Here is a 26,865-nt window from a genome sequence, read left to right as displayed (position 1 = left end):
ATAACCCTGGCAAAAGGTAAAAAACGGATACAGCGGGATCCTCGGGATCTTCCCGGATTACACCGTCCCTATAACTCTTCACAGATCCCACGAAAACACTCCAACACCCCTCCTTACATTCCCTCGATCCCCTCCTAACAGAGGGAATGCAAAATCTAATAGGTTTAATAGAAAGTTTGCAATTGTTTTCAATAGCGATAGCATTAATTGTTTTGTTCTGGCCAATAACACAGTATGTCCCTTCGTCTGCCCGTAGCTGTTGTAGAAGTGCTGGTAAACACCTAAAGGTAAAGCAAGGAAGTCCTTGAGGAGGTAATTTTCATCCAACCTCCTTAGGCTAAAGGAGTGGAGTGGCGGAAAAAGGTCCTTGCCGGCGGCCCGTAGTTCGTACTACTTTAGAGTGTGTACGCACTGCAGGAAGTATGTCCTTAACGGTGGTCCGTAGCGTATATAGCGGCTGGACGTGTGTCCTTATTGGTAGCTCGTAGTTTGCATTTTGGCGCGTGCGTGGTGGTGCCCCACTTGTGGTGCCCTTGTGTTTGGTACTCAGGTTGGAACCGGAGTAGTTTCCTTATGTCGAGATGTTTTCAGCTCTGCGGCCGCAGCCCTGGACAGCAACGGCTGGTGGTTTATGGTGGCGCTGCCGAGCTCTTGGTACGGTGCGCTTCTCTTCAAGTCCTGCTGATAGTGACAAGAATGGCAACCCAGAGGTGACGGGCAAGTTCCGGGACACCATTCTTCTCCCGACCACCAGTTTTCCTGCGCGACTTAGTGGCAAGCAGCAGCTAGAGAAGGAATTGGAGATTCAGCAGGTATTGTGGGAGACGGTGATGGATGTCCTTTTTCCAGAGAGTTTTCTTGCGTAGGTCGGATGAAGCAGTCTCTGGTTGAGATGCTGTCAGTGGGAATGGGGCTATATCTGTCACCATAGCACTGTTCATTAGTAGGAAGATGATATGTCTTGTTTTGGAAACCTTGGTAGAATAAACGTAGAACACTGTCATAGCCTTCCCTCCCCAATGGGTTAAGCCAAAACCAGCACCTAATAGCAATCTGTCAAACTCGAAATTAAAGGAATATTTTTGGTTATATAGCTGGGGGGGGGGGGGGGGGGGGGGTCGTGGTTAAGAAAGTTATGTTATTGTGTGTGTGTTTTAATTTATTGGAGCAAGCAGTTGTTTTGTGATACAGGAAGTGTTTTTTTCTCAGGATGCACTGGGACTCATATTCCCAACTTTAAAGAGCCTACAATCGCTTGCAGATTAGTGTTCAATTTATACAGATTACGGTTTGGATATTTATACAGCATATCATGTTTGTTTAATCTTTAAACTTGTATACTTGATTAGGATTTGTTGACTTTTATTTATTTTATTTATTTATTTGTTGCATTTGTACCCCACATTTTCCCACCTATTTACAGGCGCAATGTAAGCCGCCTCCGGTGATGAAACAAATACAGAGTGATGTGGTAGAGAATGAGATGCATGTGTTACAGACACATAATAGAATCGAGAGAAGAAGTTATATAATGTTCCTTGGTTTCGTTGTGTTGCTGAGTCCAGGCACTTAAGTATGAAATATACATCTTTATGATGTTTTGTAATCCACACTAAACTTGGACCTCAATCTTTGGAAAAACAGAATATAAATTCCAGATTAAATTAAATTGGAGGTTTTCAAGGATTGTGCTACAGGAAGACATTGAAATAGTGAAAGCAAATTTATCATAGCGTATTCTGGTTTTACATATCTTTTTGGCAACTCCAGGGTAAGGAAGAGGCACTGTGGGTTAAACTGGAAAGAGAGACAGGAATGCCTTTTTATATTGGTATGATATACAGATATACAGGCCTTCTTCACAGCAAGGATATTTTTTTTAAGAATCAAAATTTGTGTATGAATAAAAAGTAGAACATGTCATTTTAATTCTTATTATTCTAGTTCTGTCAGCAATATTAATTATAGTTTTTATTCAGTCCTCTCCCATGTAATTTCAATGTATTGTCATGATGACTAGATATTTTTCTTGAGTGGCGACTACTTAAGTATAACCTAGCATCAGGCAACTACCATTTTGATTATTCTTCCCAATGTGCATTTTGCACTTGTCCACATTAACTTTTCTCTGCCATTTGGATGCCCAGTGTTTCAATTTCCTAAGGTCTTCCTGCAATTTCTCACAGTTTGCATGCGTTGTAACAGTTTTGAACAGTATTGTGTCGTCTGCAAATTTAATCACCTTGCTCATCGTTCCCATTTCCAGGTCATTTATAAAAGTTAAATAGCATTAGTCCCTGTACAGATCACCGAGGCACTCCACTATTCACCTTCCTTCGTTGAGAGAAATGGCCATCACTTCTGATTTCAATGCATTAACCAGTTCCCAGTCCACAACAGAGCATTGCCTCCTATCCCATGGCTTTTTAATTTTCTCAATAGCCTTTAGTCAGGGATTTTGTCACAAGCTTTCTGAAAAATCTAGATACACTACATCAACCTGCTCACCTTTATCTACATGTTTATTTATACCTTCATAGAAATGAAGCTAATTGGTGAGACAAGATTTCCCTTGGCTGACTCCATGTTGACTCTGTCCCATTAAACCATAGACATGTTTGTCTATGTGTTTGGTAATTTTATTCTTTATAATAGTTTCCACTATTTTTCCTGGCACTGATATCAGGCTTACCAACCTGTGGTTTCTCAGATTACTCCTGGATCACTTTTTAAAAAATTGGCGTTAAATTTCACCCTTCAATCTTTAGGTACTATGGATGAGTTTAATGACAGGTTATAAATAGAAATAAATCAAAACAGAGAAAATAAAGTGATACCTTTTTTGTTGGATTAACTTAATGTTTTTTTATTAGCTTTCAAAGGTAACGCACCTTCTTCAGATCGGAAATAAACAAATGTTGATAAACATCAGAACATATGTGAAACACAAAAGCATTCCAATGGGTCATTCCATGCCAAGTGGTCTAAACCTTCCCACCATCATGTCTCCAATTTTGTTCAAATTGTATCTGTTGCGCGTCAGGTGTTAAACGAAGTTTCCCAAAATTTGAGGTCTCTAACTGCAATAGTTGCAGATCTAGACCCCCTTTTCTGAAAGGTTCTCAGTCCATGAGCATGCATCATTTACCAAAATGCCATTTTTGGGGTCTAATAAAATCCAAACACATTTATAAGAATGGCTAAAAAATTCAAATCCTTTACAGATTTTGATGCTAATTCCGATGAAATACATTTTAACATTATGGATGCAAAATCCAGTCTAACAAGTTGACTCAAAGTGTGCATCAAAATTGGTCGCGACTATAACATACTTTGACCTGAGTAAATGGCTACTTAATGGTGGCATTGCAAAACAAAAACATATCATAGTAACATAGTAGATGACGGCAGAAAAAGACCTGCACGGCCATCCAGTCTGCCCAAGAAATGTGCCACTTTTTTGTGTATACCTTACCTTGATTTGTACCTGTCTTTTTCAGGGCACAGACCGTACAAGTCTGCCCAGCACTATCCCCGCCTCCCACCATCGGCTCTGGCACAGACCGTATAAGTCTGCCCAGCACTATCCCCGCCTCCCAACCACCAGCCCCGCCTCCCACTACCGGCTCTGTTATCCAATCTCGGCTAAGCTCCTGAGGATCCATTTCTTCTGAATAGGATTCCTTTATGTTTATCCCATGCATGTTTGAATTCCGTTATCATCTTCACCACCTCCCGCAGGAGGGCATTCCAAGCATCCACCACTCCATGAAAAAATACTTCCTGACATTTTTCTTGAGTCTGCCCCCCTTCAATCTCATTTCATGTCCTCTCGTTCTACCGCCTTCGTATCTCCGGAAAAGGTTCATTTGCGGATTAATACCTTTCAAATATTTGAACGTCTGTATCACATCACCCCTGTTTCTCCTTTCCTCCAGGGTATACATGTTCAGGTCAGCAAGTCTCTCCTCGTACGTCTTGTAACGCAAATCCCATCCCATACCATTCTCGTACCTTTTCTTTGCACCGCTTCGATTCTTTTTACATCCTTAGCAAGATACGGCCTCCAAAACTGAACACAATACTCCAGATGGGGCCTCACCAACGACTTATACAGGGGCATCAACACTCCCTTTCTTCTGCTGGTCACACCTCTCTCTATACAGCCCAACAACCTTCTAGATACAGCCACTGCCTTGTCACACTGTTTTGTCGCCTTCAAATCCTCAGATACTATCACCCAAAGATCTCTCTCCCCGTCAGTACCTATCAGACTCTCGCCACCTAACACATACGTCTCCCGTGGATTTCTATTCCCTAAGTGCATCACTTTGCATTTCTTGGCATTGAATTTTAATTGCCAAACCTTAGACCATTCTTCTAGCATCTTCAGATCCTTTTTCATGTTTTCCACTCCCTCCGGGGTGTCCACTTTGTTACAGATCTTAGAATCATCCGCAAATAGGCAAACTTTACCTTCTAACCCTTCGGCAAGGTCACTCACAAATATATTGAACAGAATCGGCCCCAGCACCGATCCTTGAGGCACTCCACTACTCACCTTTCCCTCCTCCGAGCGAACTCCATTTACCACCACCCTCTGGCTTCTGTCCATCAACCAGTTCCTAATCCAGTTCACCACTTCGGGTCCTATCTTCAGCCCATCCAGTTTATTAAAGAGCCTCCTGTGGGGAACTGTGTCAAAAGCTTTGCTGAAATCTAAGTAGATTTATTTATTGCATTTGTATACGTCTATAGCTCGTCCCTGATTCAATTCTCCTGTCACCCAATCAAATAACTCAATGAGATTCGTTTGGCACGATTTCCCTTTGGTAAAACCATGTTGTCTCGGATCTTGCAACTTATTGGCTTCCAAGAAATTCACTATCCTTTCCTTCAGCATCGCTTCCATTACTTTTCCAATAACCGAAGTGAGGCTTACCGGCCTGTAGTTTCCAGCTTCTTCCTTATCACCACTTTTGTGAAGATGGACCACCTCTGCCGTTCTCCAATCCCTCGGAACCTCTCCCGTCTCCAAGGATTTATTAAACAAATCTTTAAGAGGACCCGCCAGAACCTCTCTGAGCTCCCTCAATATCCTGGGGTGGATCCCGTCCGGTCCCAGGGCTTTGTCCACCTTTAGCTTTACAAGTTGTTCATACACACTCTCTTCTGTAAATGATGCTGTATCCGCTTCATTTTCATTTGTACTTTTTCCAGTCCATCGCGGTCCTGCTCCAGGATTTTCTTCTGTGAAAACAGAACAAAAGTATCTATTTAGCAAATTTGCTTTTTCTTCATCATTATCTACATAGCGTTTCGCTGTATCTTTTAGTCTCACAATTCCCTTTTTAGTCCTTCTCCTTTCACTAATATACCTGAAGAAATTTTTGTCACCCCTCCTTACATTTCTAGCCATTTGTTCTTCCGCTTGTGCTTTCGCCAGACGTATCTCTCTCTTGGCTTCTTTCAGTTTCATCCTGTATTCCTCCCTGTGTTCCTGTTCTTGAGTTTTTGTGTATTTCTGGAATGCCAACTCTTTAGCCTTTATTTTCTCAGCCACTTGTTTGGAGAACCATATTGGTTTCCTTTTTCTCTTGCTTTTATTTACTTTCCTTACATAAAGGTTCGTGGCCTTATTTATAGCTTCTTTCAGCCTTGACCACTGTCCTTCCACTTCATGTACTTCCTCCCAGCCCATCATCTCCTTCCTCAGGTATTCCCCCATTTTAGTAAAGTCAGCACGCTTGAAATCCAGGACTTTGAGTTTTGAGTGGCCGCCCTCCACTACAGCCGTTAAATCAAACCAAACCGTTTGATGGTCACTGTTGCCCAGGTGTTGTAGAGCACAATTTTCTCTTTCAGATGATACTGTTCACAAGCTGATTCAGGCAGGCTCTTTTTTTTATTTTATTTTATTTATCATTTTACTTAATTACATTCACATTTATCACATAAATGTAAGGAAATACAGAAATTAATATAAAAAGGAAAACATTTTCTCTCAATAATATATAATATATATTTACATAATTGTCCACAATTGGAAGATCCAAGATCAGGAAAACAATCTTAAAGAAAATAAGAAAAACTCAAAATGGTTAATCTTACACTTCACATTTTCTGAGGGAGGAAGGTTAATCAGTTATTGCAGCCGGTACAGTGGTAACTGAAGGAAGTTGCTGCAGAGGATTCTTCATCTGTTTCCACAAACTCTATAACTCAGTCTCATGTTCTTTGGCTTTCAGTTTTTCCACCTTGCACTTATTCTTCCATAGGTTATTTACTGCATGCAGTCATTGGTTATGACTTCCTTGGTCTGTAATTTATGCCACATACACAAAGGTATGTGCTGGACTGTATTAACCCATAAGCACAGTGTGCATCACATTTGGGATTAATTTCACACAATTCTCTGTTTTTGCTCAGTTTTTTATGCACTTATGCACCTCTCTTTAATCACTGGATATATATCTTTTCACTTCACTTAGTGCAACACAAAATGAAAAATGTGTATCCAGTAACTTGTTGCATGTTTATACACATTTACACTATTGTCTGTATCTGTTTTATTTTTGTCAACAGTGCTTTTGATTGCAGAAACACAGTCCGTGTAGAGTCCATCTGTACAGCATATGTCCATAGAACTATGACTGCGCATCTGCTGGATTACTGCTTTGCATTGGCATGCATTATTTTTGCCATACAATTATGAATAAACTTTTTATTGTTATTGTGCTTAATACCGTGTTTCCCCGAAAATAAGACATTGTCTTATATTAATTTTTGACCCCAAAAATGCGCTAGGTCTTATTTTCAGGGGCTGTCTTATTTTTCGGGGAAACATCGGGGTTGGATTGGGGTTGGCCCGCCCACCCTCCGTCGCTCCCAGAACTAACCTTAAACGCCTCCTTTCACCTTCGCAGCAAGCAGCAGCAGGGCAGGCCACTCCTTCCTTCCGTGACCCGCCCTTGCCTGACGTAACGTCCGCGAGGGCGGGGCACGGAAGGAAGGAGAGGTCTGCCCTGCTGCTGCTTGCTGCGAAGGTGAAAGGAGGCATTTAAGGTTAGTTTCGGGAGCGACGGAGGGTGGGTGGGGGGGCCCAGCGATCTCGGGTGGGGGGGGGCGGCGGCCCAGGGCAGCCTTGTCCGGCTCTCGGCGGCCCTGCTTTCAAACAAAAATTTGCTAGGTCTTACTTTCGGGGGAGGCCTTATATCTACCAATTCAGGAAAACCTCTACTAGGTCTTATTTTCGGGGGATGTCTTACTTTCGGGGAAACAGGGTAGACCACTTTTTAGTGTATCCAGTCAGTGATTTACAATCATTTAAACTATTATAAGTGGTTTGGAACAACATCAGGAGAGAGAATACAGAAAATGAATACATATTGTAGTGAGAAAACAGTTCTTTATGTTACTACAACAGTTTTCTTCTTGAAGTTTTACAATTAGATAATTAAAAATTGTCAATATCCCTCCTGTCACACTAGATTAGTAATGCACAACTATCTCAATAGCTTCTCTGTATCTGCTTTTCTGTTGTATATTCTAAATCTAATACTTTGCCACATTGTAACATGGAGTGAGGAATAGATTAATGGTTAGAGCAATGTGTTGAGAGCTGAGGATGGCACAGGGACAAAGTTTGTCGCTGTCCCAGCCCCATCCTCACAAGCCTTGAATAGTTATGAGTTTATATTTAAATACTAGGAAAAAAGGCCTATTTCTGAAACCAATGAAACGGGCGCTAGCAAGGTATTGGCTTCCTGCAATTAATGTTTTGAAAGGGATTGTTAGGAGAAATGTGTTGTTATGCTAATGAATAATTTACATTGTTGTATTTTGTGTAATATGTTTTTTTTTTCTTTGTGTTGGTTGTGTGTGTGGGTGTAATTGAGAAATGGTGATTCTGTATGTTAGAGCTTGTGTATTAAGGGGTGGGGCTGGGAGTGTGTGTGAGTGAGAGAGAGATGCTGTCTCTCCATGGCAGAGTGTGTGTATGTTCTTGTGGAGAGGGGGGGTGGACTTTGGTTGTGGGTGTGAGTGAGAGATGGTGATTCTCCATGGTTTCACTTTTGTATTTAGGAGGGGTGTGAGTGAGAGACTGAGATCTAGATTCACCGTGACAGAGTTTGTGTATGATGTTGTGTAGGTGATTGGGGGGAGTGTGTGTGTGTCTGAGTGAGAGATAGAGATGTAGATTTGCCATTTTAGAGTTTGTGTATTAAGGAGGTTGTGAGGGGAATGTGTGTGTGAGTGACAGGGATGCTGTTTCTGCATGGCACAGTGTGTGTATGATGCTTATTTGTGGGGGGGGGGGGGGGGGGGGGGTTGAAGGAATGTGTGTCGATTGTCCCTTGGAGAGTTTGTGTATGATGTGAGTGGGGAGGAGAGGCTGTCAGAGTTTGTGTATGATGTGGGGGGGGAGGGGGGGGACAGTGTAGCAGCGTGAGTGTGGGCACTCACCTATTGGCTACAGTCACAGTTTTCTTTTTTATTGCAAGCATTCCAAGTATGCATACCAGTAGAAAGATGGTTTGATTAAAAGTGAGGATAAAATGCTTTACATACTTACATTAAGTTCCTTAGTGGTGAAGCAATGTTTTCCTGATATAGTTTATGGAGATACGATGAAAGGAATTTACATAGTGTTGAAACTGCCATTTATGTTGATATATTGGATCATTTGCATGACCAAATTCCTGAAGGTGGATCTTTTTAAATCAGGTTTCCTCTCATGACGTTTTGGCAGCGTTGTCCCTCCGGCACCGGCGATTCAGTGAGTCAGCTTTCTTGCCAGCGTCAGGGCCTCTCAGGCGCATCCCACCTCATAACAGTAGGTGGGATGCGCCTGAGGAGAGACCCTGACGCTGGCAGAAGTCTGACTATCAGAATCGCCGTTTCTGGAGGAAGAACGCTTGAGGGCACTGAAAATTACCACGCAGACTGCAGAGAGTCTGCGTGCGAAAAGCGAAAGCTGTAAGACTTGGAGGGGGGGAGAAGGGAGAAAGAGGTGCCCAAGGAGGCCTTAATAGACAGGAGTGGAAGTGAGCCTATGAAGTGGACAAAGCAAAGCTATATATGGGATACATCCCAGGGATACTGATGGAGCTCAGAGAAATCCTGGTGGATCCTCTTAAGAATTTATTTAGTAGATCTTTGGAGATGGGAGGTTCCTCAGGACTGCAGATGAGCTGATATGGTCCCTCTTCACAAAAGCGGGGACAGGGAAGAAGCGGGAAACTACAGGTCGGTAAGTCTCAAGTCATTGGTAAGAAAAATATGTAGTCCATTATAAGCAATGAAGCCGGTTTGGTTTATCACTTTCCAATCTTCAGGTACTACGGATGATTTTAATGATAGGTTACAGGTCACTAACAGTAGATCAGCAATTTAATATTTTCATTTGTTTCAGTACCCGGGAAGTTGCAACAAAAGGCAGGACCCAGCAGAGGGAAGGCCCCTGAGCAGGCCTCTGGGAATTTCTCTCAGGTGGCTCAATAATGTAAGGTAGAGGCACTGTGACAGGAGGGGGGGAGAAGATGCAGGAGTAGCAGTCCTGTATGATAGGTGGGAGCAAAGGGAAGGGAGCGAGGTGCCAAACCCACAGGAAGGATAATCACATGTTGTTGTTGTTTTTGTTTTTTTTTTTTTGGGGGGGGGGGGGTTGCCTTTGTTATTATTTTTTTTTTTTTTACAATGGGAGCAAGGCATTTTACTGTCCTCGCAGGATGGTCTCCTCTAAAAAAATTTTGTTATTATGTATCCCCATCCCCTTCTCATTCTCTAGTTGAGAGCCAAGGAAGCAAAGTTTCAAATCCCACTGTAGTGGGAGGCGGGGCTGGAGGTTGGGAGGCGGGGATAGTGCTGGGCAGACTTATACGGTCTGTGCCAGAGCCGGTGGTTGGGAGGCGGGGCTGGAGGTTGGGAGGCAGGGATAGTGCTGGGCAGACTTATACGGTCTGTGCCAGAGCCGGTGGTGGGAGGCAGGGATAGTGCTGGGCAGACTTATACGGTCTGTGCCAGAGCCGGTGGTTGGGAGACGGGGCTGGTGGTTGGGAGGCAGGGATAGTGCTGGGCAGACGTATACGGTCTGTGCCCTGAAGAGCATAGGTACAATTCAAAGTAGGGTATACACAAAAAGTAGCACACATGAGTTGTCTTGTTGGGCAGACTGGATGGACCGTGCAGGTCTTTTTTCTGCCGTCATCTACTATGTTACTGTGTTACTATGTAAGTCATTTAACCTTCCATTGTCTCGAGTACAAGCTAAGATTGTAAGTTCTATGGGAATGGAGAAATACTCGCAGTACCTGAATGTAACTCGCCTTGAATTACTACTGAAAAAAAGGCATGAGCTAAATCCAAACCCCTTTCCCTTTTTCAGTAAACTCAATCATATTCTCCATTTTTGTTTTCATAGAAATGTAGTTTTACAGAGCTGTACTTATGGCAACGGGAGAGGAAGACAAAGAAAGAATTTTGCCTCCACGATGGACCTCCATATGCCAATGGGGACCCTCATGTTGGCCATTCATTAAATAAGGTAAGCTCATTGTCAGCATAGGCTTTGATATAGTGCAGCTTTCTCTGAAGGACAAGTATAGAGAACTGTCTTATTTGACGATATCATTGTTTGCAAGTATGTATTCTTTTCTAGATGTGTATGTTTGCAGCTCTGTAAATCCATAGATAGCATGTTAACCTGTATTGACTGCCTTGCGTCGTCTTTCCACGTTCTAGCAAACAGTATGCAACTGAATAAATGCCTCTAACAGCTTTGATCAACCAGGACCAGCCCAGATACTTGGGTTTGTGATGTCCTTCTAGCAGTTGGAGACTTGAGAACAAGAACCCTTTGCACCCCCCTGGCCAAGTAGTACTTCTCAGTCTCCAGCAGGTGGTAGGCTTCCTGTGCAATCTCTAGTGATCTTGCAATGATGGATATAAGTGTCACAGGTTGGGAAGCACATTGTGCCCATTTGTCAGGACAGTCTCAATGGTCCTTAGTGGAAGCTCAGGGGTCAATCAACTGTCTAGAAACATGGGCAATCTTCTTAGCTTTCCTGGAGTTTTTTCAGTTCAAAATAAAGCAGTAAGATTCTCCAACAACGCGATGGCAGAAGCCTATGTCAGCAAACAAGGAGGAGGAACAAGTCTGCAATTGGCAAAAGAGGTACAGATGTTAATTGATTGGGCAAAGAAGAATCTGGAAGACATCTTCGCGGCACATGTGGCCAAGACCCAAACTATCTGGGTGGATTAGCTCAACAATAATTCCCTTGGATTGGGAGAATGGAGTCTAGTGGAGGATGCCAGCTAGGAAGTGATACATATAGTGTTATTTGAATGCAAAGATTGCAGCCTTTTTCAGCAGAATTTTGTAGAAAAGGATTGGACATCAAAAGGAATAGATGCCTTTATTCAGCTGTGGCCACATTTGGGTCTTCTGTATGTATGTCTGCTGTAACCACTCATTGACAGTTAGTCAAAGGATAACCAGCATGCTTGAAACTACAGATGATCCCTGCTTGCCAGAGATAGAGATCCTCTACTGTCAGACACATCAAGTACAACAATCTTCTTGGCCAACTTGCAGCAATTAACATTAAGCCCAATGCTTCTCTATCCTTTGACAAACTGTCAATTCTCCATGTCATCCATTGATCCTCTCTGGGATTTAAACTTGGTCTTGGCTACAGTAGTTCAGCCTCTTTTTGAAACTTGGATTTTGCAACCTTAAAAGATATTACCCTTAAGACAGTTTTCTCTGAGGACAAGAAGGCCTATTTATTCTCACAAGTGGGTAACGCGGCGCCACTTTGCCCGGTCCGGAGCTTCTAACAAACTCAAAACAGAGTTTTGTGGAGCGTGAGACACGCTCCACCATGCATGCACAAGTGCCTTCCAGTCTGTTGTAAGGGCGTGTCTCCTGCAGTTCTTTTTTTTTTTTTTTTTACTGCAGTGAAGAGAGGCTGTGGTTTTTTTTCCCAGTGGCTCTTCACACGCCTGACCAAAGAGCTTTTTTGGTGCCTTTTGGCTATTTTCGGGAACACTTTTTCTTCTGCCTGTCTTCAGGTCCCCTTTTCCCTCTTCCCTTAATTTCTTTTTAGTAATTTTGCCCTTTCTTTCTTTTGAAAATTTCATTTATTTTCCGGTAGGCCACATTTAGGCCTAGTCTCTGGTTGGGGTTTTCCCCATCTCTTTTTTTATTTTTTTTTTTTCTCAGTGCCTTGCCTCTTTTTCCGTCACCATCGAGCCGTTTGATTTCATTGTGGACGTTTTTCCGTCCATGTCATTTAAAGTTCCCAGTAGCTTTAAGCGCTGTACCTGGTGCAGTTGGACCGTCTCTGCCATCAAGCCCAACATCCTATTTTCAACAGTGGCCAATCCACATCACAAATACCTGGCAAGATCCCAAAAAAGTACAAATCACTTTATACTGCTTATCCCAGAAATAGTGGATTTTCCCCATGTCCAATTTATTAATGGTCTATGGACTTTTCCTTTAGGAAGCCATCCAAACCTTTTTTTAAACTCTAAGCTAACCGCCTTTTCCACATTCTCTGGCAACGAATTCCGGAGTTTAATTACATGTTGAATGAAGAAAAAGTTTCTCCAATTCGTTTTAAATTTACTACATTGTAGCGTCATCGCATGCCCCCTAGTCCTGGTATTTTTGGAAAGAGTAAACAGACGCTTCATGTCTACCCGTTCAACTCCACTCATTTTATAGACCTCTATCGTATCTCCTCTCAGCCACCTTTTCTCCAAGCTGAAGAGCACTAGCCACTTTAGCCTTTCCTCATAGGGAAGTCATCCCATCCCCTTTATCATTTTCATCGACCTTCTCTGCACCTTTTCTAATTCCACAATATCTTTTTTTTAGATGCGGCGACCAGAATTGAACACAATATTCGAGGTGCAGTTGCACCATGGAGCAATACAAGGACATTGTAACGTCCTCTTTTTTTTTTTTTTTTTTTTTCCATTCCTTTTCCTAATAATACCTAACGTTCTATTTGCTTTCTTAGCCGCAGCAGCACACTGAGCGGAAGGTTTCAACGTATCATCAACGACAACACCTATAAATCCCTTTCTTGGTCAATGACTCCTAACGTGGAACCTTGCATGACGTAGCTATAATTCGGGTTCCTCTTTCCCCAATGCATTACTTTGCACTTGCTCACATTAAACGTCATCTGCCATTTGGACGGTCAGTCACCCTGTCTTGTAAGGTCCTCTTGTAATTTTTCACAATCCTCCCGCGATTTAACGACTTTGAATAACTTTGTGTCATCAGCAAATTTAATTACCTCACTAGTTACTCCCATCTCTAGGTCATTTATAAATATGTTAAAAAGCAGCGGTTCCAGCACAGACCCCTGGGGAACCCCACTAACTACCCTTCTCCATTGAGAATAATGACCATTTAACCCTACTCTCTGTTTTCTATCTTTTAACCAGTTTTTAATCCACAATAGGACACTACCTCCTATCCCATGACTTTCCAATTTCCTCTGGAGTCTTTCATGATGTACTTTGTCAAACACCTTCTGAAAATCCAGATACACAATATCAACCGGCTCACCTTTATCCACATGTTTGTTCACCCCTTCAAAGAAATGTAATAGATTGGTGAGGCAAGATTTCCCTTCACTAAATCCATGTGGGCTTTGTCTCATTAATCCATGCTTTTTAATATGCTCTGTAATTTTGTTCTTTATAATAGTCTCTACCATTTTGCTCAGCACCAACGTCGGACTCACTGGCCTATAATTTCCCATATCTCCTCTGGAATCTTTTTAAAAAATCGGCATTACATTAGCCACCCTCCAATTTTCCGGTACCATGCTCAATTTTAAGGATAAATTACATATTATTTATTTGTGTTTATTTACCACCTTTTTGAAATCATTCACTCAAGGCAGTGTACAGTAAGAATAAATCAAACATAAGCAATATACAATTACAGCAATAAAAATATTCAAATAATACAAAGTATGACATAGGGGCTCATTTTCAAAGTACTTAGACTTACAAAGTTCCATAGGTTACTGTGGAACTTTGTAAATCTAAGTGCTTTGAAAATACACCTCATAGTATACTACTTACAATGTCAACACAGTATGTAATAGAACATTTTAATAGACAGCGTAGGGTAGACACAAAGATGGAACATATAGGTAAGAGGATTTTAAAAATAAGGTGACTAATTTAAAGAAAGTTGCACATGAGGTCAGAGAGATGATTAAATGTTATCTTAGCTAGGGTAAGAGTGAATAAACAACATGTCCTGCTGCAGTATGTGCAGCCTGTGTCACTCTTCGTGTGTGAGACTAAGAAGTTAGTTAACTTCTTCCATTAAAAGCCTGGTTGAAAAGCCAATATTACTAACTTATTTATTTATTTATTATATTTGTACCCCACGCTTTCTCACACATGGCAAGCTCAATGCGGCTTATATAGTAACAATAAGGAGAATTGCAAGTCATAAAAAGAGTATACAATTTGTAGTAAACGTAATATTAGTGGGGTTAACGGATAAGTAAATTGAACAAAGGAGGAATTAGGTGTATGAGTAAATTGAACATAGGAGGAATGAGGTGCAGAAGGAAGTGGGCGTAGGAAGATGGAGAGGAAAAGATTAGGGATAGCAATAAGGATAATGATAAACATGGTCAATATATAATAATCACAATAGCTCCGCAAGTTCATTTTTCAGTTCTATCAGTACTCTGGGATGAATACCATCCGGTCCAGGAGTGCTTAGGGCCCGACCATAGTCCTACTAACTGCGTTTGCACAAGACAACACAGGTGTCCAGAGAGGCTCATTGGGAAAAGATTTTTGGAGCCAGGTCAAAGTCCTCGATGTTTGCATCGACATCGGGGTCAGTGTCATCGACGTCAAAGACTGCATCGGTCCCAGGTGTGGCTGCTTTGAAACCTATGGATGCTAGGAGCAGTAGTGCATTGAGTGGGTCTCCACCTGTCTTGATGCTGGCTACTGGACAGGGCCTCCGAGACTGACCAGTGTTGGATCAGACCCCGAGGCAACATGAGGATTTGACATCATCCTCGTTGGTTGGAGTCTCGGTGCAGAGCTTTGGGCAAAAGCTAAGAAGCATTGGCACTGGTCCTCCTCAACGCATGATGTCGGAAGATCCGGGGTGTCGAGGGAATCAGCACCAGAGAAGCTCTGGCACCGGGAGGATCGCTCCCCCCTCCATTTAAGAGGTGCCGATGCACCAGGCTCCGAGCTGGGCCAGTACCCAGCTTTTCCCCTATGTCGTCCCTCTATGAGTGTATCTGGGCCTTGATACCTGAACTGCTGGATAGCCTTATGTAATGGTGTGCGTCGGTACCAGAGGTGCTTGTGTCTGCCGTACCGCCCATTGCAACCCCACTTGGCCCTCAGCCTGCGGTGTGGTCTCCGACGCTGGAGTTGCTTGTGGTACTGGTGTCAACTGCCACCCAGGCTGGTACCCCCTCGAAGTTGGTGGAGGAAGCTTCACCGGAGTCTAGGCATGAGCCAGCTCCTTGACGCACATGGTTCCTCTACGTCGAGGCAGGCTCAGTCTCAACATTCCCATGCGGACGTTTTGTCCGACACTGATGATGAACGCTCAGAGGAGGATACAAACTACTTTTCCTTGGATGAGTCCTATGGCATCCTCTCTGAACCCTCGCCTCCACTTGAAATGTGAAAGTCTTCCTTGGAGAGCCTTTCATTTCCATCTTTTGTAAAGGAAATTGCTTCGGCCATTCCGTTTCCTTTGGAAGTGGAGGACGAGCCTAGGGCTAAGATGCTTGAGGTCCTAGACTATATGTCTCCTCCTTGGGAGGCTGTGACCGTCTCTCCACGAGGTACTCAAGGAAGTCCTCGATTAGACCTGGGAGTCCTTTCTGTCGGTCCCTGTCACGCCCAAGAAGATTAACACCCAGACCCCAGTTGCCTCACAATTCCATGGTGATTGAATCTGCTCTCAAAAGAGCCAATAATACTAGGGATTATGCCTTGGCACCCTCAGGCAGAGAAGCTAGAACCTTGGACTGTTTTGAGAGGAAGATGTTCCAGGCTTCAATGCTCATGTCCTGTGTTCAGTCAGACTTACCAGATCTTTACGAGCGTCTACTTGTGGGACTTGGTGCGTAAGTTGTTGGACATTGCAGAATTTCTCTCCGGAGCAGGCTGGGTTGGTACGCCACTTGGCCAAGCATCAGAAGGCATGCCTAAGTTCTTGCCCAAGGGCTCTTATGACACTTTTGACGTGGCATACTGGATCTCTGCTCGGAGTATAGCAATGTGCAGACTCTCATAGCTGCGTGTTTCTGACTTGGAGCATTGTGTTGAGCAGAGGTTGGTGGATGCCCCATGCCAGGGGGATAACCTTTTTGGAGATAAAATTGAGGATGTTGCTGGCCAAATCAAGAAACGTACCAGTACCATCTCTTCTGTCTCCCGCTGGATGCCTTCTGCATCTTTCTCCTCATCCAGGAGGTATTTTGGTAAGTCAGGGAAGGATGCCTACTACCCACAGAGGCGTAGGTATGCTGCTTCCTCTTGCTAGGCTGCTCATACTCAACACCAGCGCTCTCGTTCTCATCAACACTGTGCGCCTGAGGCCCTTCTGCTCCCCAGCAAAAGCAAGGGGTGAACCTTTGACTGGCTCTAGCAGAGCATAGACGCTTCCATACTGGACAATCTTCCAGTCGGAAGGAGACTGAAATTTTTCTACAAAAGGTGCTTGCAGAGGAACTCTCTGCCCTTCTGAAGGCCCATGTAGTCGAAACCTATTCTACCAGGGGAAGAAGAGCGAGAATTCTATTCAAGGTAATTTCTTGACCAAAATAAGACAGGGGGGATGCGTCCCATCCTAGACCTAAGGGCCCTGAATAAATCCTGCTCAAAGAAAAGTTCAGGATGGTTTTCCTGGGCACCGTTCTTCCCATGATTCAGAAACATGATTGGCTATGCATTCTGAACTTAAAGGATGCATATATCCACACATCCCAATACTTCCAGCCCATTGGAAGTATCTTTAATTTCGGGTGGGAGCGCACCACTTCCAGTACAACGTGTTGCCTTTTGGCCTTGCATCAGCACCCAGGGTCTTTACCAAATGCCTAGCAGTAGTTGCAGCATCACTACTCGGGCTGGGGGTGTCTGTGTTCCCTTATCTCGATGATCAGCAGATGAAGTGGACGTCGGAAGATGGTGCTCAGGACTCCATGCAGAAGACTGTTTGGGTCTTAGAGCTACTAGGGTTCGTTATAAACTACCCCCAAGTCCCACCTTCAACCTGTTAAGCGATTGGAGTTTATTAGAGCACTGCTCGATACACAGAAGGTTCGAGCCTTCCTCTCAGCACCAAGGGCGGACACTAGCTTCCCTGGCTTCTCAGGTTCGAGACTGTCAGCAGGTCACAGCTTGCAGATGTTGAGGTTGCTGGGCCACATTGCTTCCATAGTTTGTGATACCCATGACACACCTTCATATGAGATCAGCCCAATGGACCCTAGCCTCCCAGTGGTTCCAAGCCACAGGAAGTCTAGAAGATATAATCCAAGTGTTCCCAGACCTTGTTCATGCTCTGTTCTGGTGGAATATTCGATCCAGTTTGACTGTGGGACTCCCATTCAAAATTCCTCCGCTTCAAAAGGTGCTGAAAACGGATGCATCTCTCCTATGTTGGGGAGCTCTTGTGGATAGGCTTCACACTCAAGCAGCCTGGTCAGTCCAGGACATAGATCTTCAGATCAACCTTCTGGCATGCCGGGTGATCTGGAACACTCTAAAGGCTTTCAGAGATCAACTGTCTCACCAAATTGTACTCATTCAAACAGACAACCAGGTTGCAACGTATTACACCAACAAGCAGGGGGTCACCAGATCACACCCTCTGTGTCAGGAGGCCGTCCAGATGTGGTGCTGGGCTCGGCAGCACAGCATGTTCTTTTGAGCCATTTATCTGGCGGGCAAAAACAACAATCTGGCTGATAGAATGAGCAGGGTTATGCTGCCGCACAAGTGGTCTGTCAACATGAGCATTGCCCGCGAGATCTTCCAAGTGTGGGGCACACCCTCGGTGGATCTCTTTGCCATGCACCTGAATCACAAAGTCCCTCAGTTCTTTTCCAGGCTTCAGGCTCACGACAGACTAGCATTGGATGCCTTCCTCCTGCAATAGGGGACTGGTCTTCTCTACGCTTATCCTCCCACTTCTCTTGTGGGGAAAACTTTGCTGAAACCAAAGCAAGACCACAGGACCATGATTTTAATTGCATCTTTCTGGCCACGACAGATTTGATTCCCTCTTTGGATTTATCCTCCAAAGAACCATGGAGATTGGAATGTTTGCCAACCCTCATCACGCAGAACGAGAGATCTCTTCTACATCCCAGTTTTCAGTGTCTGGCCCTCACAGCCTGAATGTTGAGAGTCTAGAATTTGCTTCTCTTAGTCTGTTAGAGGGTGTCTATCAGGTCTTGATGGCTTCCAGGAAAAATTCCACCAAGCAGTGTTACTCTTTTTTTTAAATGTTTTTAAAAGTTTGCTGTCTGGTATGAGGGCAAGGTCCTAGATCCTACTTCATGCCCTACACAGACCCTGCTTGAATACCTTCTGCACCTTTCTGAGTCTGGTCTTAAGACCAATTTCGCAAGGGTTTACCTCAGTGCAATTAATGCTTATCAGCGTGTAGAAGGGAAGCCCATCTCTGGACTGCCTTTAGTTCGCTTCATGAGAGGTTTGCTTTTCTCAAAGCCCCCTGTCAAACCTCCACCAGTGTCATGGGATCTCAACATCATTCTCACCCAGCTGATGAAAGCTCCTTTTGAGCCTCTGACTTCCTGCCATCTGAAGTACTTGACCTGGAAGGTCATTTTCTTGGTGGCTGTTACTTCAGCTTGTAGAGTCGATGAGCTTCAGGCCTTAGTAGTGGATGCACCTTGTACTAAGTTTCATCACAACAGAGTAGTCCTCCACATGCACCCTAAGTTCCTACTGAAGGTTACTTGGACTGCAAGCTTGCATTGGCCTATTACATGGGCGCAGACAAGACCCCACAGACAGTCCACACAGTTTTCCATTTCTTTTGATCCCAGCAGGATGGGGGTTACCATCGGGGAAATGCACAATTTCAATTGCCTGGCAGATTGCATTTTTCACTTATGCCATGGCTGCATCAGTAGCCCACTTGAGGTCAGCCTCTATTGAAGAAATTTGCAAGGCTGTGACGTGGTCTTCAGGCCACATATTCATATCTCATTAGTGCCTTGAGCAGGATACCTGACATGACCGTCTGTTTAGGCAGATGATGTTGCAGAATCTTGTTTGGGGTCTAGAATCCAACTCCACCTCCCCCCCAAGGCCTCTTTTATTCTGTTCCAGGCTGCACTCTCACTCAGTTTGTATATACTGTAGTTTCAAGCCGTTGCGAGGCCCAGTTGTCTAATGTTTGTTATTTGTAGTGATCCAGAGAATGTAGTAAAAACAGGATTTTAAAAAAGTTTGGATAATTTCCTAAAAGAAGCGTTTGTAAGCCATTATTAAGATGGATTTGGGAAATTCCACTGCTTATTCCTGGGATAAGTGGCATAAAATCTGTTTTGCTTTGTTTTTTTGTTTTTTTAATTTATAGAGGTCTTTATTGAAAGTTGAAAAAAAAAATACAACATAAAGTGAGCTTACAGACTGAAGGTAATCAAACAAACAACACTACAATGCTAGGCATCCCCAGGTCATAGATGCTGAGTAACAACTAGAAACAAACTCTGAAATAGTAATTGTTGGCAAAAGCACAAACTTCAATATTTCGAAAGTTTTTCATAGAACCCCCCCCCCCCCCCCCCCCATCTTAAGCCCTCACTTCTCCCCCGAGTCTCAAACAGAGAGAGAGAGAGAGAGAAAAAAAAACCCCTGAAGATCCAAACCCAACTAAATCCCAAAACCACTTAAACGGATCAATTACTTAAGAAAGGTTCCCAAATAGCTTCCCACTTAGGAAGAGTATGGCGTCGTACAGCCCATAATTTCTCCATTTCACAAATGTACCACAATTTATTCAACCAGTGAGTCAGAGAAGGAACTCAGGAAGATTTCCACTGGGTAGCCAAAGTCACCCTAGCTGCAGTCATCGTGTGTCTGACCAATAAAGCCTGAGTTTTAACGAGACCAGGAGGTTTCTTAGGAAATAGAAAAAATTCAGGGGACCATTTAACAGGCTTCCCCAACCATCTCTGAAGCCTATACTAAATGGGCCTCCGATATGCCCGCATCTTAACACAGGACCACCAAATATGCCCCATAGTGCCTCTCTGTTCACATCCCCGCCAACATAAGGGAGAAGTAGCAGAGAACATATGATGTAATCTGTCAGGAGTCAGGTACCATCTATACAAAACTTTAACAGCATTTTCTTTAAAGGGAACAGATATAGATATTTTCAATAAGGCCCTTTCCATGAGATTCCAATCCTCATACTCCAGTGTCGCCCCCAGCTCTCGATGCCAACGTGAGCGATGTAGCAAGGAAGGGTGTACATTCTTCCTCTGATAATTATATAGACAAGAGATAAGCCCCTTCGTTCCTCTGGAGTCTTCACAAAAATCTTCAAGAAAAGAATCATCCCGTAGAACCTTAGCCTTGACCTCTACAGAAGATAGAAAATGCCTTAGCTGAGTATAACTGTCAATGAAAATGGCAGGTCTCTATTCTCAACAATATCAAATTGGTTGGAAGTAGAGCTACTGTTTAAAGTAATGCCCACCTCTGTAGTGTATAACCTTATAACCACTGCTAATGGAGGAGGAGTCTCATAAATCTACACAGCTGATTTCACTTCACCACAAGGTGAGTCTTAGCTTGTGTGTGTATTTATAATCATAGACTCGCCTTCCTCCTCCTTACTACCAATCTCTGTGCATCTAATTTCTCCTATTCCAATCTCACTCTGAGGTGGACTTAACAACATTGATGGCTGCACTTTACTTATCCGCATCAGCCGGTGTGCCCGCTTTCCCCGACAGGTGCCTGTTTCGCTGGTAACGCTTTGTCAAGGGGGAGTCATAGCACCGGACCGTTTTCACCTCGCGCTTGCTTTCAGAATTCAACCCTATAGCTTCATCTAAGTATGAGTGTAGGGCCATTTATTTATTTGTTGCATTTGTATCCCACATTTTCAATGTGGCTTACAATTTCCGTCATGAAATTACTGTCCTACCTAACCTAGCTGTATCTATCCTGCAATAACTTATTTATTCCTAAAATGTGTGTTCCTTTATAAAAACCTTGATTTCTCTCTCTATAGACTTGGTCTTGATATTACAGATTAGAGCTTCAGAATATGCTGCTTGCATACAGATGCTTTTTAGCACTTTCCAGAGATAGTTGTTGGGTTAAAGGACATCAGTGCCATCATTTTGTGCAGAGAGGTGCATTTTCTAGTTCTACAATCTCTTATTTTCGCTTTGCAGATTCTGAAGGACATCGCTAATCGATTTCAGATGATGCGAGGCTACAGGGTACATTATGTGCCAGGATGGGATTGCCACGGTTTGCCTGTAGAGCTGAAAGCACTAACTGACCTTGGAGAAGATGCACAACATTTGTCAACAATGGAAATCAGGCAGAAGGGTAACAGATCTTTGTTTTAAAGCAGCAGGTCATTTAAACAATATTTTTCACCATCAAATAGGGATGTGTACAATGCTGACAGGTAGTATGGTACACTTACATTAATAAAAATAGACTTAGTAAATATGCTCTTGTCTACTCTGTTGCTACGTGCATCCTTGCCTTCTCTCCTCATTTCCTCATAGGACGGTGGAACCATGCAGTGGGAGCTATATTGCCAGCTAAGAGAGAGGACAAGCAGACAGCTTTCAGTAGCAGAAGATACATGTTCTAAGAATTTTGAATATGCTTAAAGTAGAAATTCTATCTTTTTGTGAGGCTTGGAGTTAAGGAGGCCGTGGAAAATTCATGAAAACATTACTGAAGAAACGTATAGTGAGCTATCAATACTTTAGATCAGAGGTTTTCAACCCAGACCTTGGGGCATACCTAGACAGTTGAGGTTTTCAGGATATCCATATTGAATTCAGTGAGGATGTCCTGAAAACCTTGACTGGCTAGGTGTGCCCCAAGAACTGGGTTGAAAACCGCTGCTCTAGATGTTGCAGGATCCTAAGCAGTACGGTTTTATCAAAGAGAGATCATGTTCAACAAATTTGATTTCTTTGGTTGATTTAGCTAGAGAATTTGCATCCACGCTGGGTATGGTTCACTTAGATTTCATCATTGTTTTTGATATGGCTGTATATAGACGATATAATAATAAGCCGAACAGCCCAGGGTGGGTTTTTATTTATTTATTTCAATATAATTAACAAGCATAACTTGTTTATGAAATACAGCCAAAGAAAATATACCATCCAATTAATTAAACAAGAAGAAAAAGATTAATTAGCTTCCTCAGACCACAATTCAAAATTAGGGGAGCAAAGGAATAGAGAAGATTACAAAGTAGAAATATCTATTAAGGGAATATTCGCTGCATACTCCCAATCAAAATTACTTATTAGATGTTATTTAAGTTGCTTTAAATCTAAAAATGATTTTAACTGGTCTGGTGAATAGAAAACGTACTTATTTAAGCCCAACTTAACATTACATTTGCATGGATACGCAAGAAAAAAAGAACCCCCTATCTCCAATGTCCTCTTTCTCATTGCCAGGAAAAGTTTTCTTTTTTGCTGGGTTTGCTTTGTAACGTCTGGGTATATCCATATCCTTTCTCCTCCAAAAGGGATAGTAGAATTTTTGAAGTAGTTTCTCATAATGGCATTTAAGTCCTGCTCAAATACCAGAGAAACTGTCAGTACATTTATCCAAAGTTTGTTCTAATAGAGCAGATATGTCCAAATTACCATTTGTTTGCTGCAAATTCAGTTTTTCCCCAGCCTTCTCCATAGGATTCCCAATGTAGTAAATTTTATTTACCGGCGGCATACTTTCAAGGGGGAACTTTAAAATCTCATTTAGATATCTTCTAAAGAGATCAGAAGGAGAATTTCCTAGGAGTTTTGGGAAATTAAGTAATCGTAAATTTAATCTTCTATTATAGTTCTCAATCTGCTCAATTCTACGCCGAACATCACCACTATCTCTTATTGCTGCATTCTTAAATTCATGAAGCAAATCCACTTCTTTCTGGATATTCGTAATCTTAGTTGAGGTTTCTGTTTTAACTTGCTCTATCGATTATTTTCAATTCCTCAAATCTTTCATTCAGAACATGGACTTCCCCAGACGTTTTTAACAACGTTTCATTCATTCCATTCAACATAGTCCAGATCAAATTTAAATTTACCTCCGGTTTTTCCCCCGAGATAATCTTCTCAGGGCTGGACACCGACTGTTGCAGCTTGAGTCCCTCAACTGGCGCCTCTCTAACCACACTTCCGGTATTGTGTGGGGTCGCCCCAAGGGCTGCTGACGCTGCCGGACACGGAGGAAGCATCTGCGATGGAGGAGACAGGGAGGTTTCATCAACCGGTGGAGACTCCGCTTCTCCGGTACGTTCCACTGCGGTACTACCTTCCCTTGATAGTTGGGAGATTGATGTCAAAAATCGATCCAGACTTAGCTGGGTTGGTGTTGAGGTAGCAGAGGGCGAGGGGACCTTCTTCACAACCCCTTTTCTCTTTGTATGCGGCATTTTAAAAGAGGAAAATCGCTTTGCCCAAGTAAGCTGGAACGCTGTTACAACAGCTCTATGCAGCGGTAGCCACCTTGTTCCCCCCAGCCCAGGGTGGGTTATAAACTGGATGATTGATAGAAAACAAAGTGTTGATATTAGCATTGTGCATCTCATTATCCAAGGTCAATCTGGTCATCTCATGTCTATTCCTCCCCACGTGAGCCACATGAAATCTTAATTCTTTAGCAGATAGTATGCCCTACCCCTTTTTTTTTTCTTGAAAATGGTTGATTCAAAAAACACCTGTGGGTACTTTTTTTTGATTGAACTAGGTGCTAATTCTTCATGAGAAGGTGGGATTCCTGAAAGAAGCATATTTATGTTCCCAGTTTTTCTGCTTCCTTGAACATTTCTTTTAATATTAACTGTAACAATTCTTAGCCTCACCTTATTCATATTATGGTGGTTCCCAGTTCACCTAGGCACACGTTGCACAGTTTTCACCCATATTCTTGGCCATTCGTACCTCAACCTCCTCACCCCCAATTCCAGGCTTTCACCACAACATCATGTGAGTCGTTCCCCATACTCCCATCTGGCCCAACCCAGGTAAGCCTTAGTCTTCTCTGCCACGCAAGCGCGAGGTGAAAACGGTCCGGTGCTATGACTCCCCCTTGACAAAGCATTACCAGCGAAACAGGCACCTGTCGGGGAAAGCGGGCACACCAGCTGATGCGGATAAGTAAAGTGAATATTGAAACCCTACTCTGATGGCCTATCAACAAATCATGCAGTAGCACCCCTCCCCCACATATCCCAGTAGAATTTCCACATTTATCTGGTTTCACTAATAAAACAGTTCAGGCTGTCTGAGTCAAGGTTGTATTCCCCCCCCCCCCCCCCCCCCCCCCCCCGAATGGAACAATGTCCATAAACACAAAATCTCATGTTGCAGATTTTCAGATAAGTTCATGCTCGTATTCACCATTCTGATGCCTCCGCTCCACACTGGCAAATGTTCTAAAAATGTCATGTTCCTTATCATCCATACTAAATCGATCCAGATAAGTTTGGTTATATCCTCCTGCCACCAGATGGCACTAGAGAAAAAAAACCTCATAGCTGACTGAGGGGGACTGGTGCTGCCTTCAGTTTCTCCACATGTCTCTGGCTTCAAAAGATAGTACAGATATCAGCACAGAGTCTTCTGATTTCCTCTGTAGCCTCTTACCTTCTTAGGATACTTGTTGCCATTTGGGGAATTCTCACATCACCTGAGAGTTCTTTGCCACCCACAAAAGTCTTGACTCTTGCTGGATTTGATTTCTCCACAGCCTCGTCCTTTATCTGTTCTAGAACTGTGTTAATAGATTTCTTACTATGTGGGGGTGTCCTCCTTTGTTTGTGATTTTATTATGTATGTTTTATTTTGTATCCTGACTTGGATAAAGACGGTTTATAAATAATAAATTCTAATTCTTTGATCAGATTTTATATTCTTTCTGTCCAGTGGTGAAGGCCAGTCCAAACAGATGTGAATGTTTTCAACCTGCAGGATTGTAGGAATGTCCTTCAGCTCTCTCCTTTTGCATATGTACCAGATCAACAAATAATTCAACTTTGTAGGTCTCCCTGGTCAAACTGTCTAAGGTTCTTATCTTTGCTACTGTATTCTTCTTTAGGCTATAATCAAGGTAGCAAACCACTGTGTACTGTGGTAAGTTCTTTCTGGAGGAGTGAACAATCATTTGTTTGGTTTTTTTCCCCCTCTGTCTGCAGCTCCACAGCTTGAAAGATGGTATGAGAGATTTTTGAGGATCTAAACCACTTAAACAATAGGGGAAATGGGAAAGGGAAATGGGACTTGATATACTGCCTTTTCTTTGGTTTTTGCAACTACATTCAAAACAGTTACATAGTATATACAGGTACTTATTTGTTCCTGGGGCAATGGAGGGTTAAATGACTTGCCCAGAGTCACAAGGAGCTGCAGTGGGAATTGAACCCATTTCCCCGGAATCAAAGTCCGCTGCACAAACCACTAGGCTACTCCTTCACTCATAGAACTAGAGCAGTGTTCAACCAAGAAAATCTTTTAAAACTGCTCCCGTTTTTGCTGTGTGAACACCTCAATGTATTTGACTTTCTTATAAGATAATGTTGAATACGTTTTCTAGAGTTTAAGGATCCTCTTGTGGTAGGCATTGAACTTTACTGCATCAGGCATTCCTTAGTCTTAACTTCTGATGTCTTGGTTAGTTGTCTAGATATTCCATTTTGTCCTCAATGTCGGCTTTAGATTTCTTGATCTCCATGTTGCACTGATAACTCTGCCAGGAGCTCCGTATGTTCATCCTGCATTTCTGTTCTTTCACTTTCCTCCTGATATTACAAATGTTCTCTCTATGCTCTTACAACTTCCCCATGATTTCATTCTTTACTACAATGAGATTCACCTTCAGAGCTCAAAATCATTCTCATATCTTCTGAAGTTCTCATTTTCAGCTGACTGTGTCTCTGTTGCAGACTCCTGCATATGCTTTTCCCAGTGTTTCCCCAGCTGGCGCTATATTGCACAGTTCGTTAGGCTGAGGATACTCAACTCCACACAACGATTTTTGAATCCTTGGTCGTCTTTTTTTTTTTTTTTAAAGTCGTCATCACTGTGACTGCTTTGAGGGGGACACAGGGGACATTGTGCATGTGTAAAGAATTTCAAATACGCCCTAGAGCTGTCACGATCATGCCCATCCCACCTGGTGGCTTCATTGGACTGTCTGTGTGCTGTTTCCCAGGTTCCAGAAGTCAGGCCGGTCCAGTCTGGATCTTCCAGCCTCCCAGACTGTCTTGGGAGTTTTTGAACTTAGCAGCACCCTTACCTGGTGAACTCCCTTGTATGTGGCCTTTATTAGCCACCTGGAAGCTTCTGCCTTTGCATCGCCTAAGGCCCTGGTTTGTTAGTGCTTGTTGCACTTCTGCTTGGTTTGGCTTTTATTCTAGTTCCTTGTCTGATTCTAGTTAGTCTGTGTGTAGTTTAGCTTAGGATTATTGTTTGTTTCCTAGTCTTGTTCCTTGTTTGTCTTTTTGTGTTTAGTTTCTGTTTGTCTGTGTTTCTTGTTCAGTGGCTGCCTGGCAGCTTTCAGTTCTGTCTTTTGTCT

At 43.0% G+C, this 26,865-nt stretch overlaps 1 protein-coding gene across 1 annotated transcript in view; it reads left to right on the top strand.

Moving 5' to 3' along the window:
• The first annotated feature begins 466 nt into the window (after positions 1 to 466).
• The window catches only part of IARS2 (isoleucyl-tRNA synthetase 2, mitochondrial), a 229,425-nt gene continuing 203,026 nt past the window's right edge, over positions 467 to 26,865 (top strand). The window contains exons 1-3 of the mRNA XM_030196012.1: positions 467 to 812; positions 10,424 to 10,546; positions 21,480 to 21,639. Coding sequence (XP_030051872.1) covers positions 582 to 812; positions 10,424 to 10,546; positions 21,480 to 21,639 — 514 coding nt within the window. The 5' untranslated portion in view covers positions 467 to 581. The remainder of the gene's footprint in view (positions 813 to 10,423; positions 10,547 to 21,479; positions 21,640 to 26,865) is intronic.

The sequence above is a fragment of the Microcaecilia unicolor genome, chromosome 3, assembly GCF_901765095.1.
Source record: "Microcaecilia unicolor chromosome 3, aMicUni1.1, whole genome shotgun sequence".
Lineage (NCBI taxonomy): Eukaryota > Metazoa > Chordata > Amphibia > Gymnophiona > Siphonopidae > Microcaecilia > Microcaecilia unicolor.
This window is presented reverse-complemented; position numbering and strand designations above follow the sequence as displayed.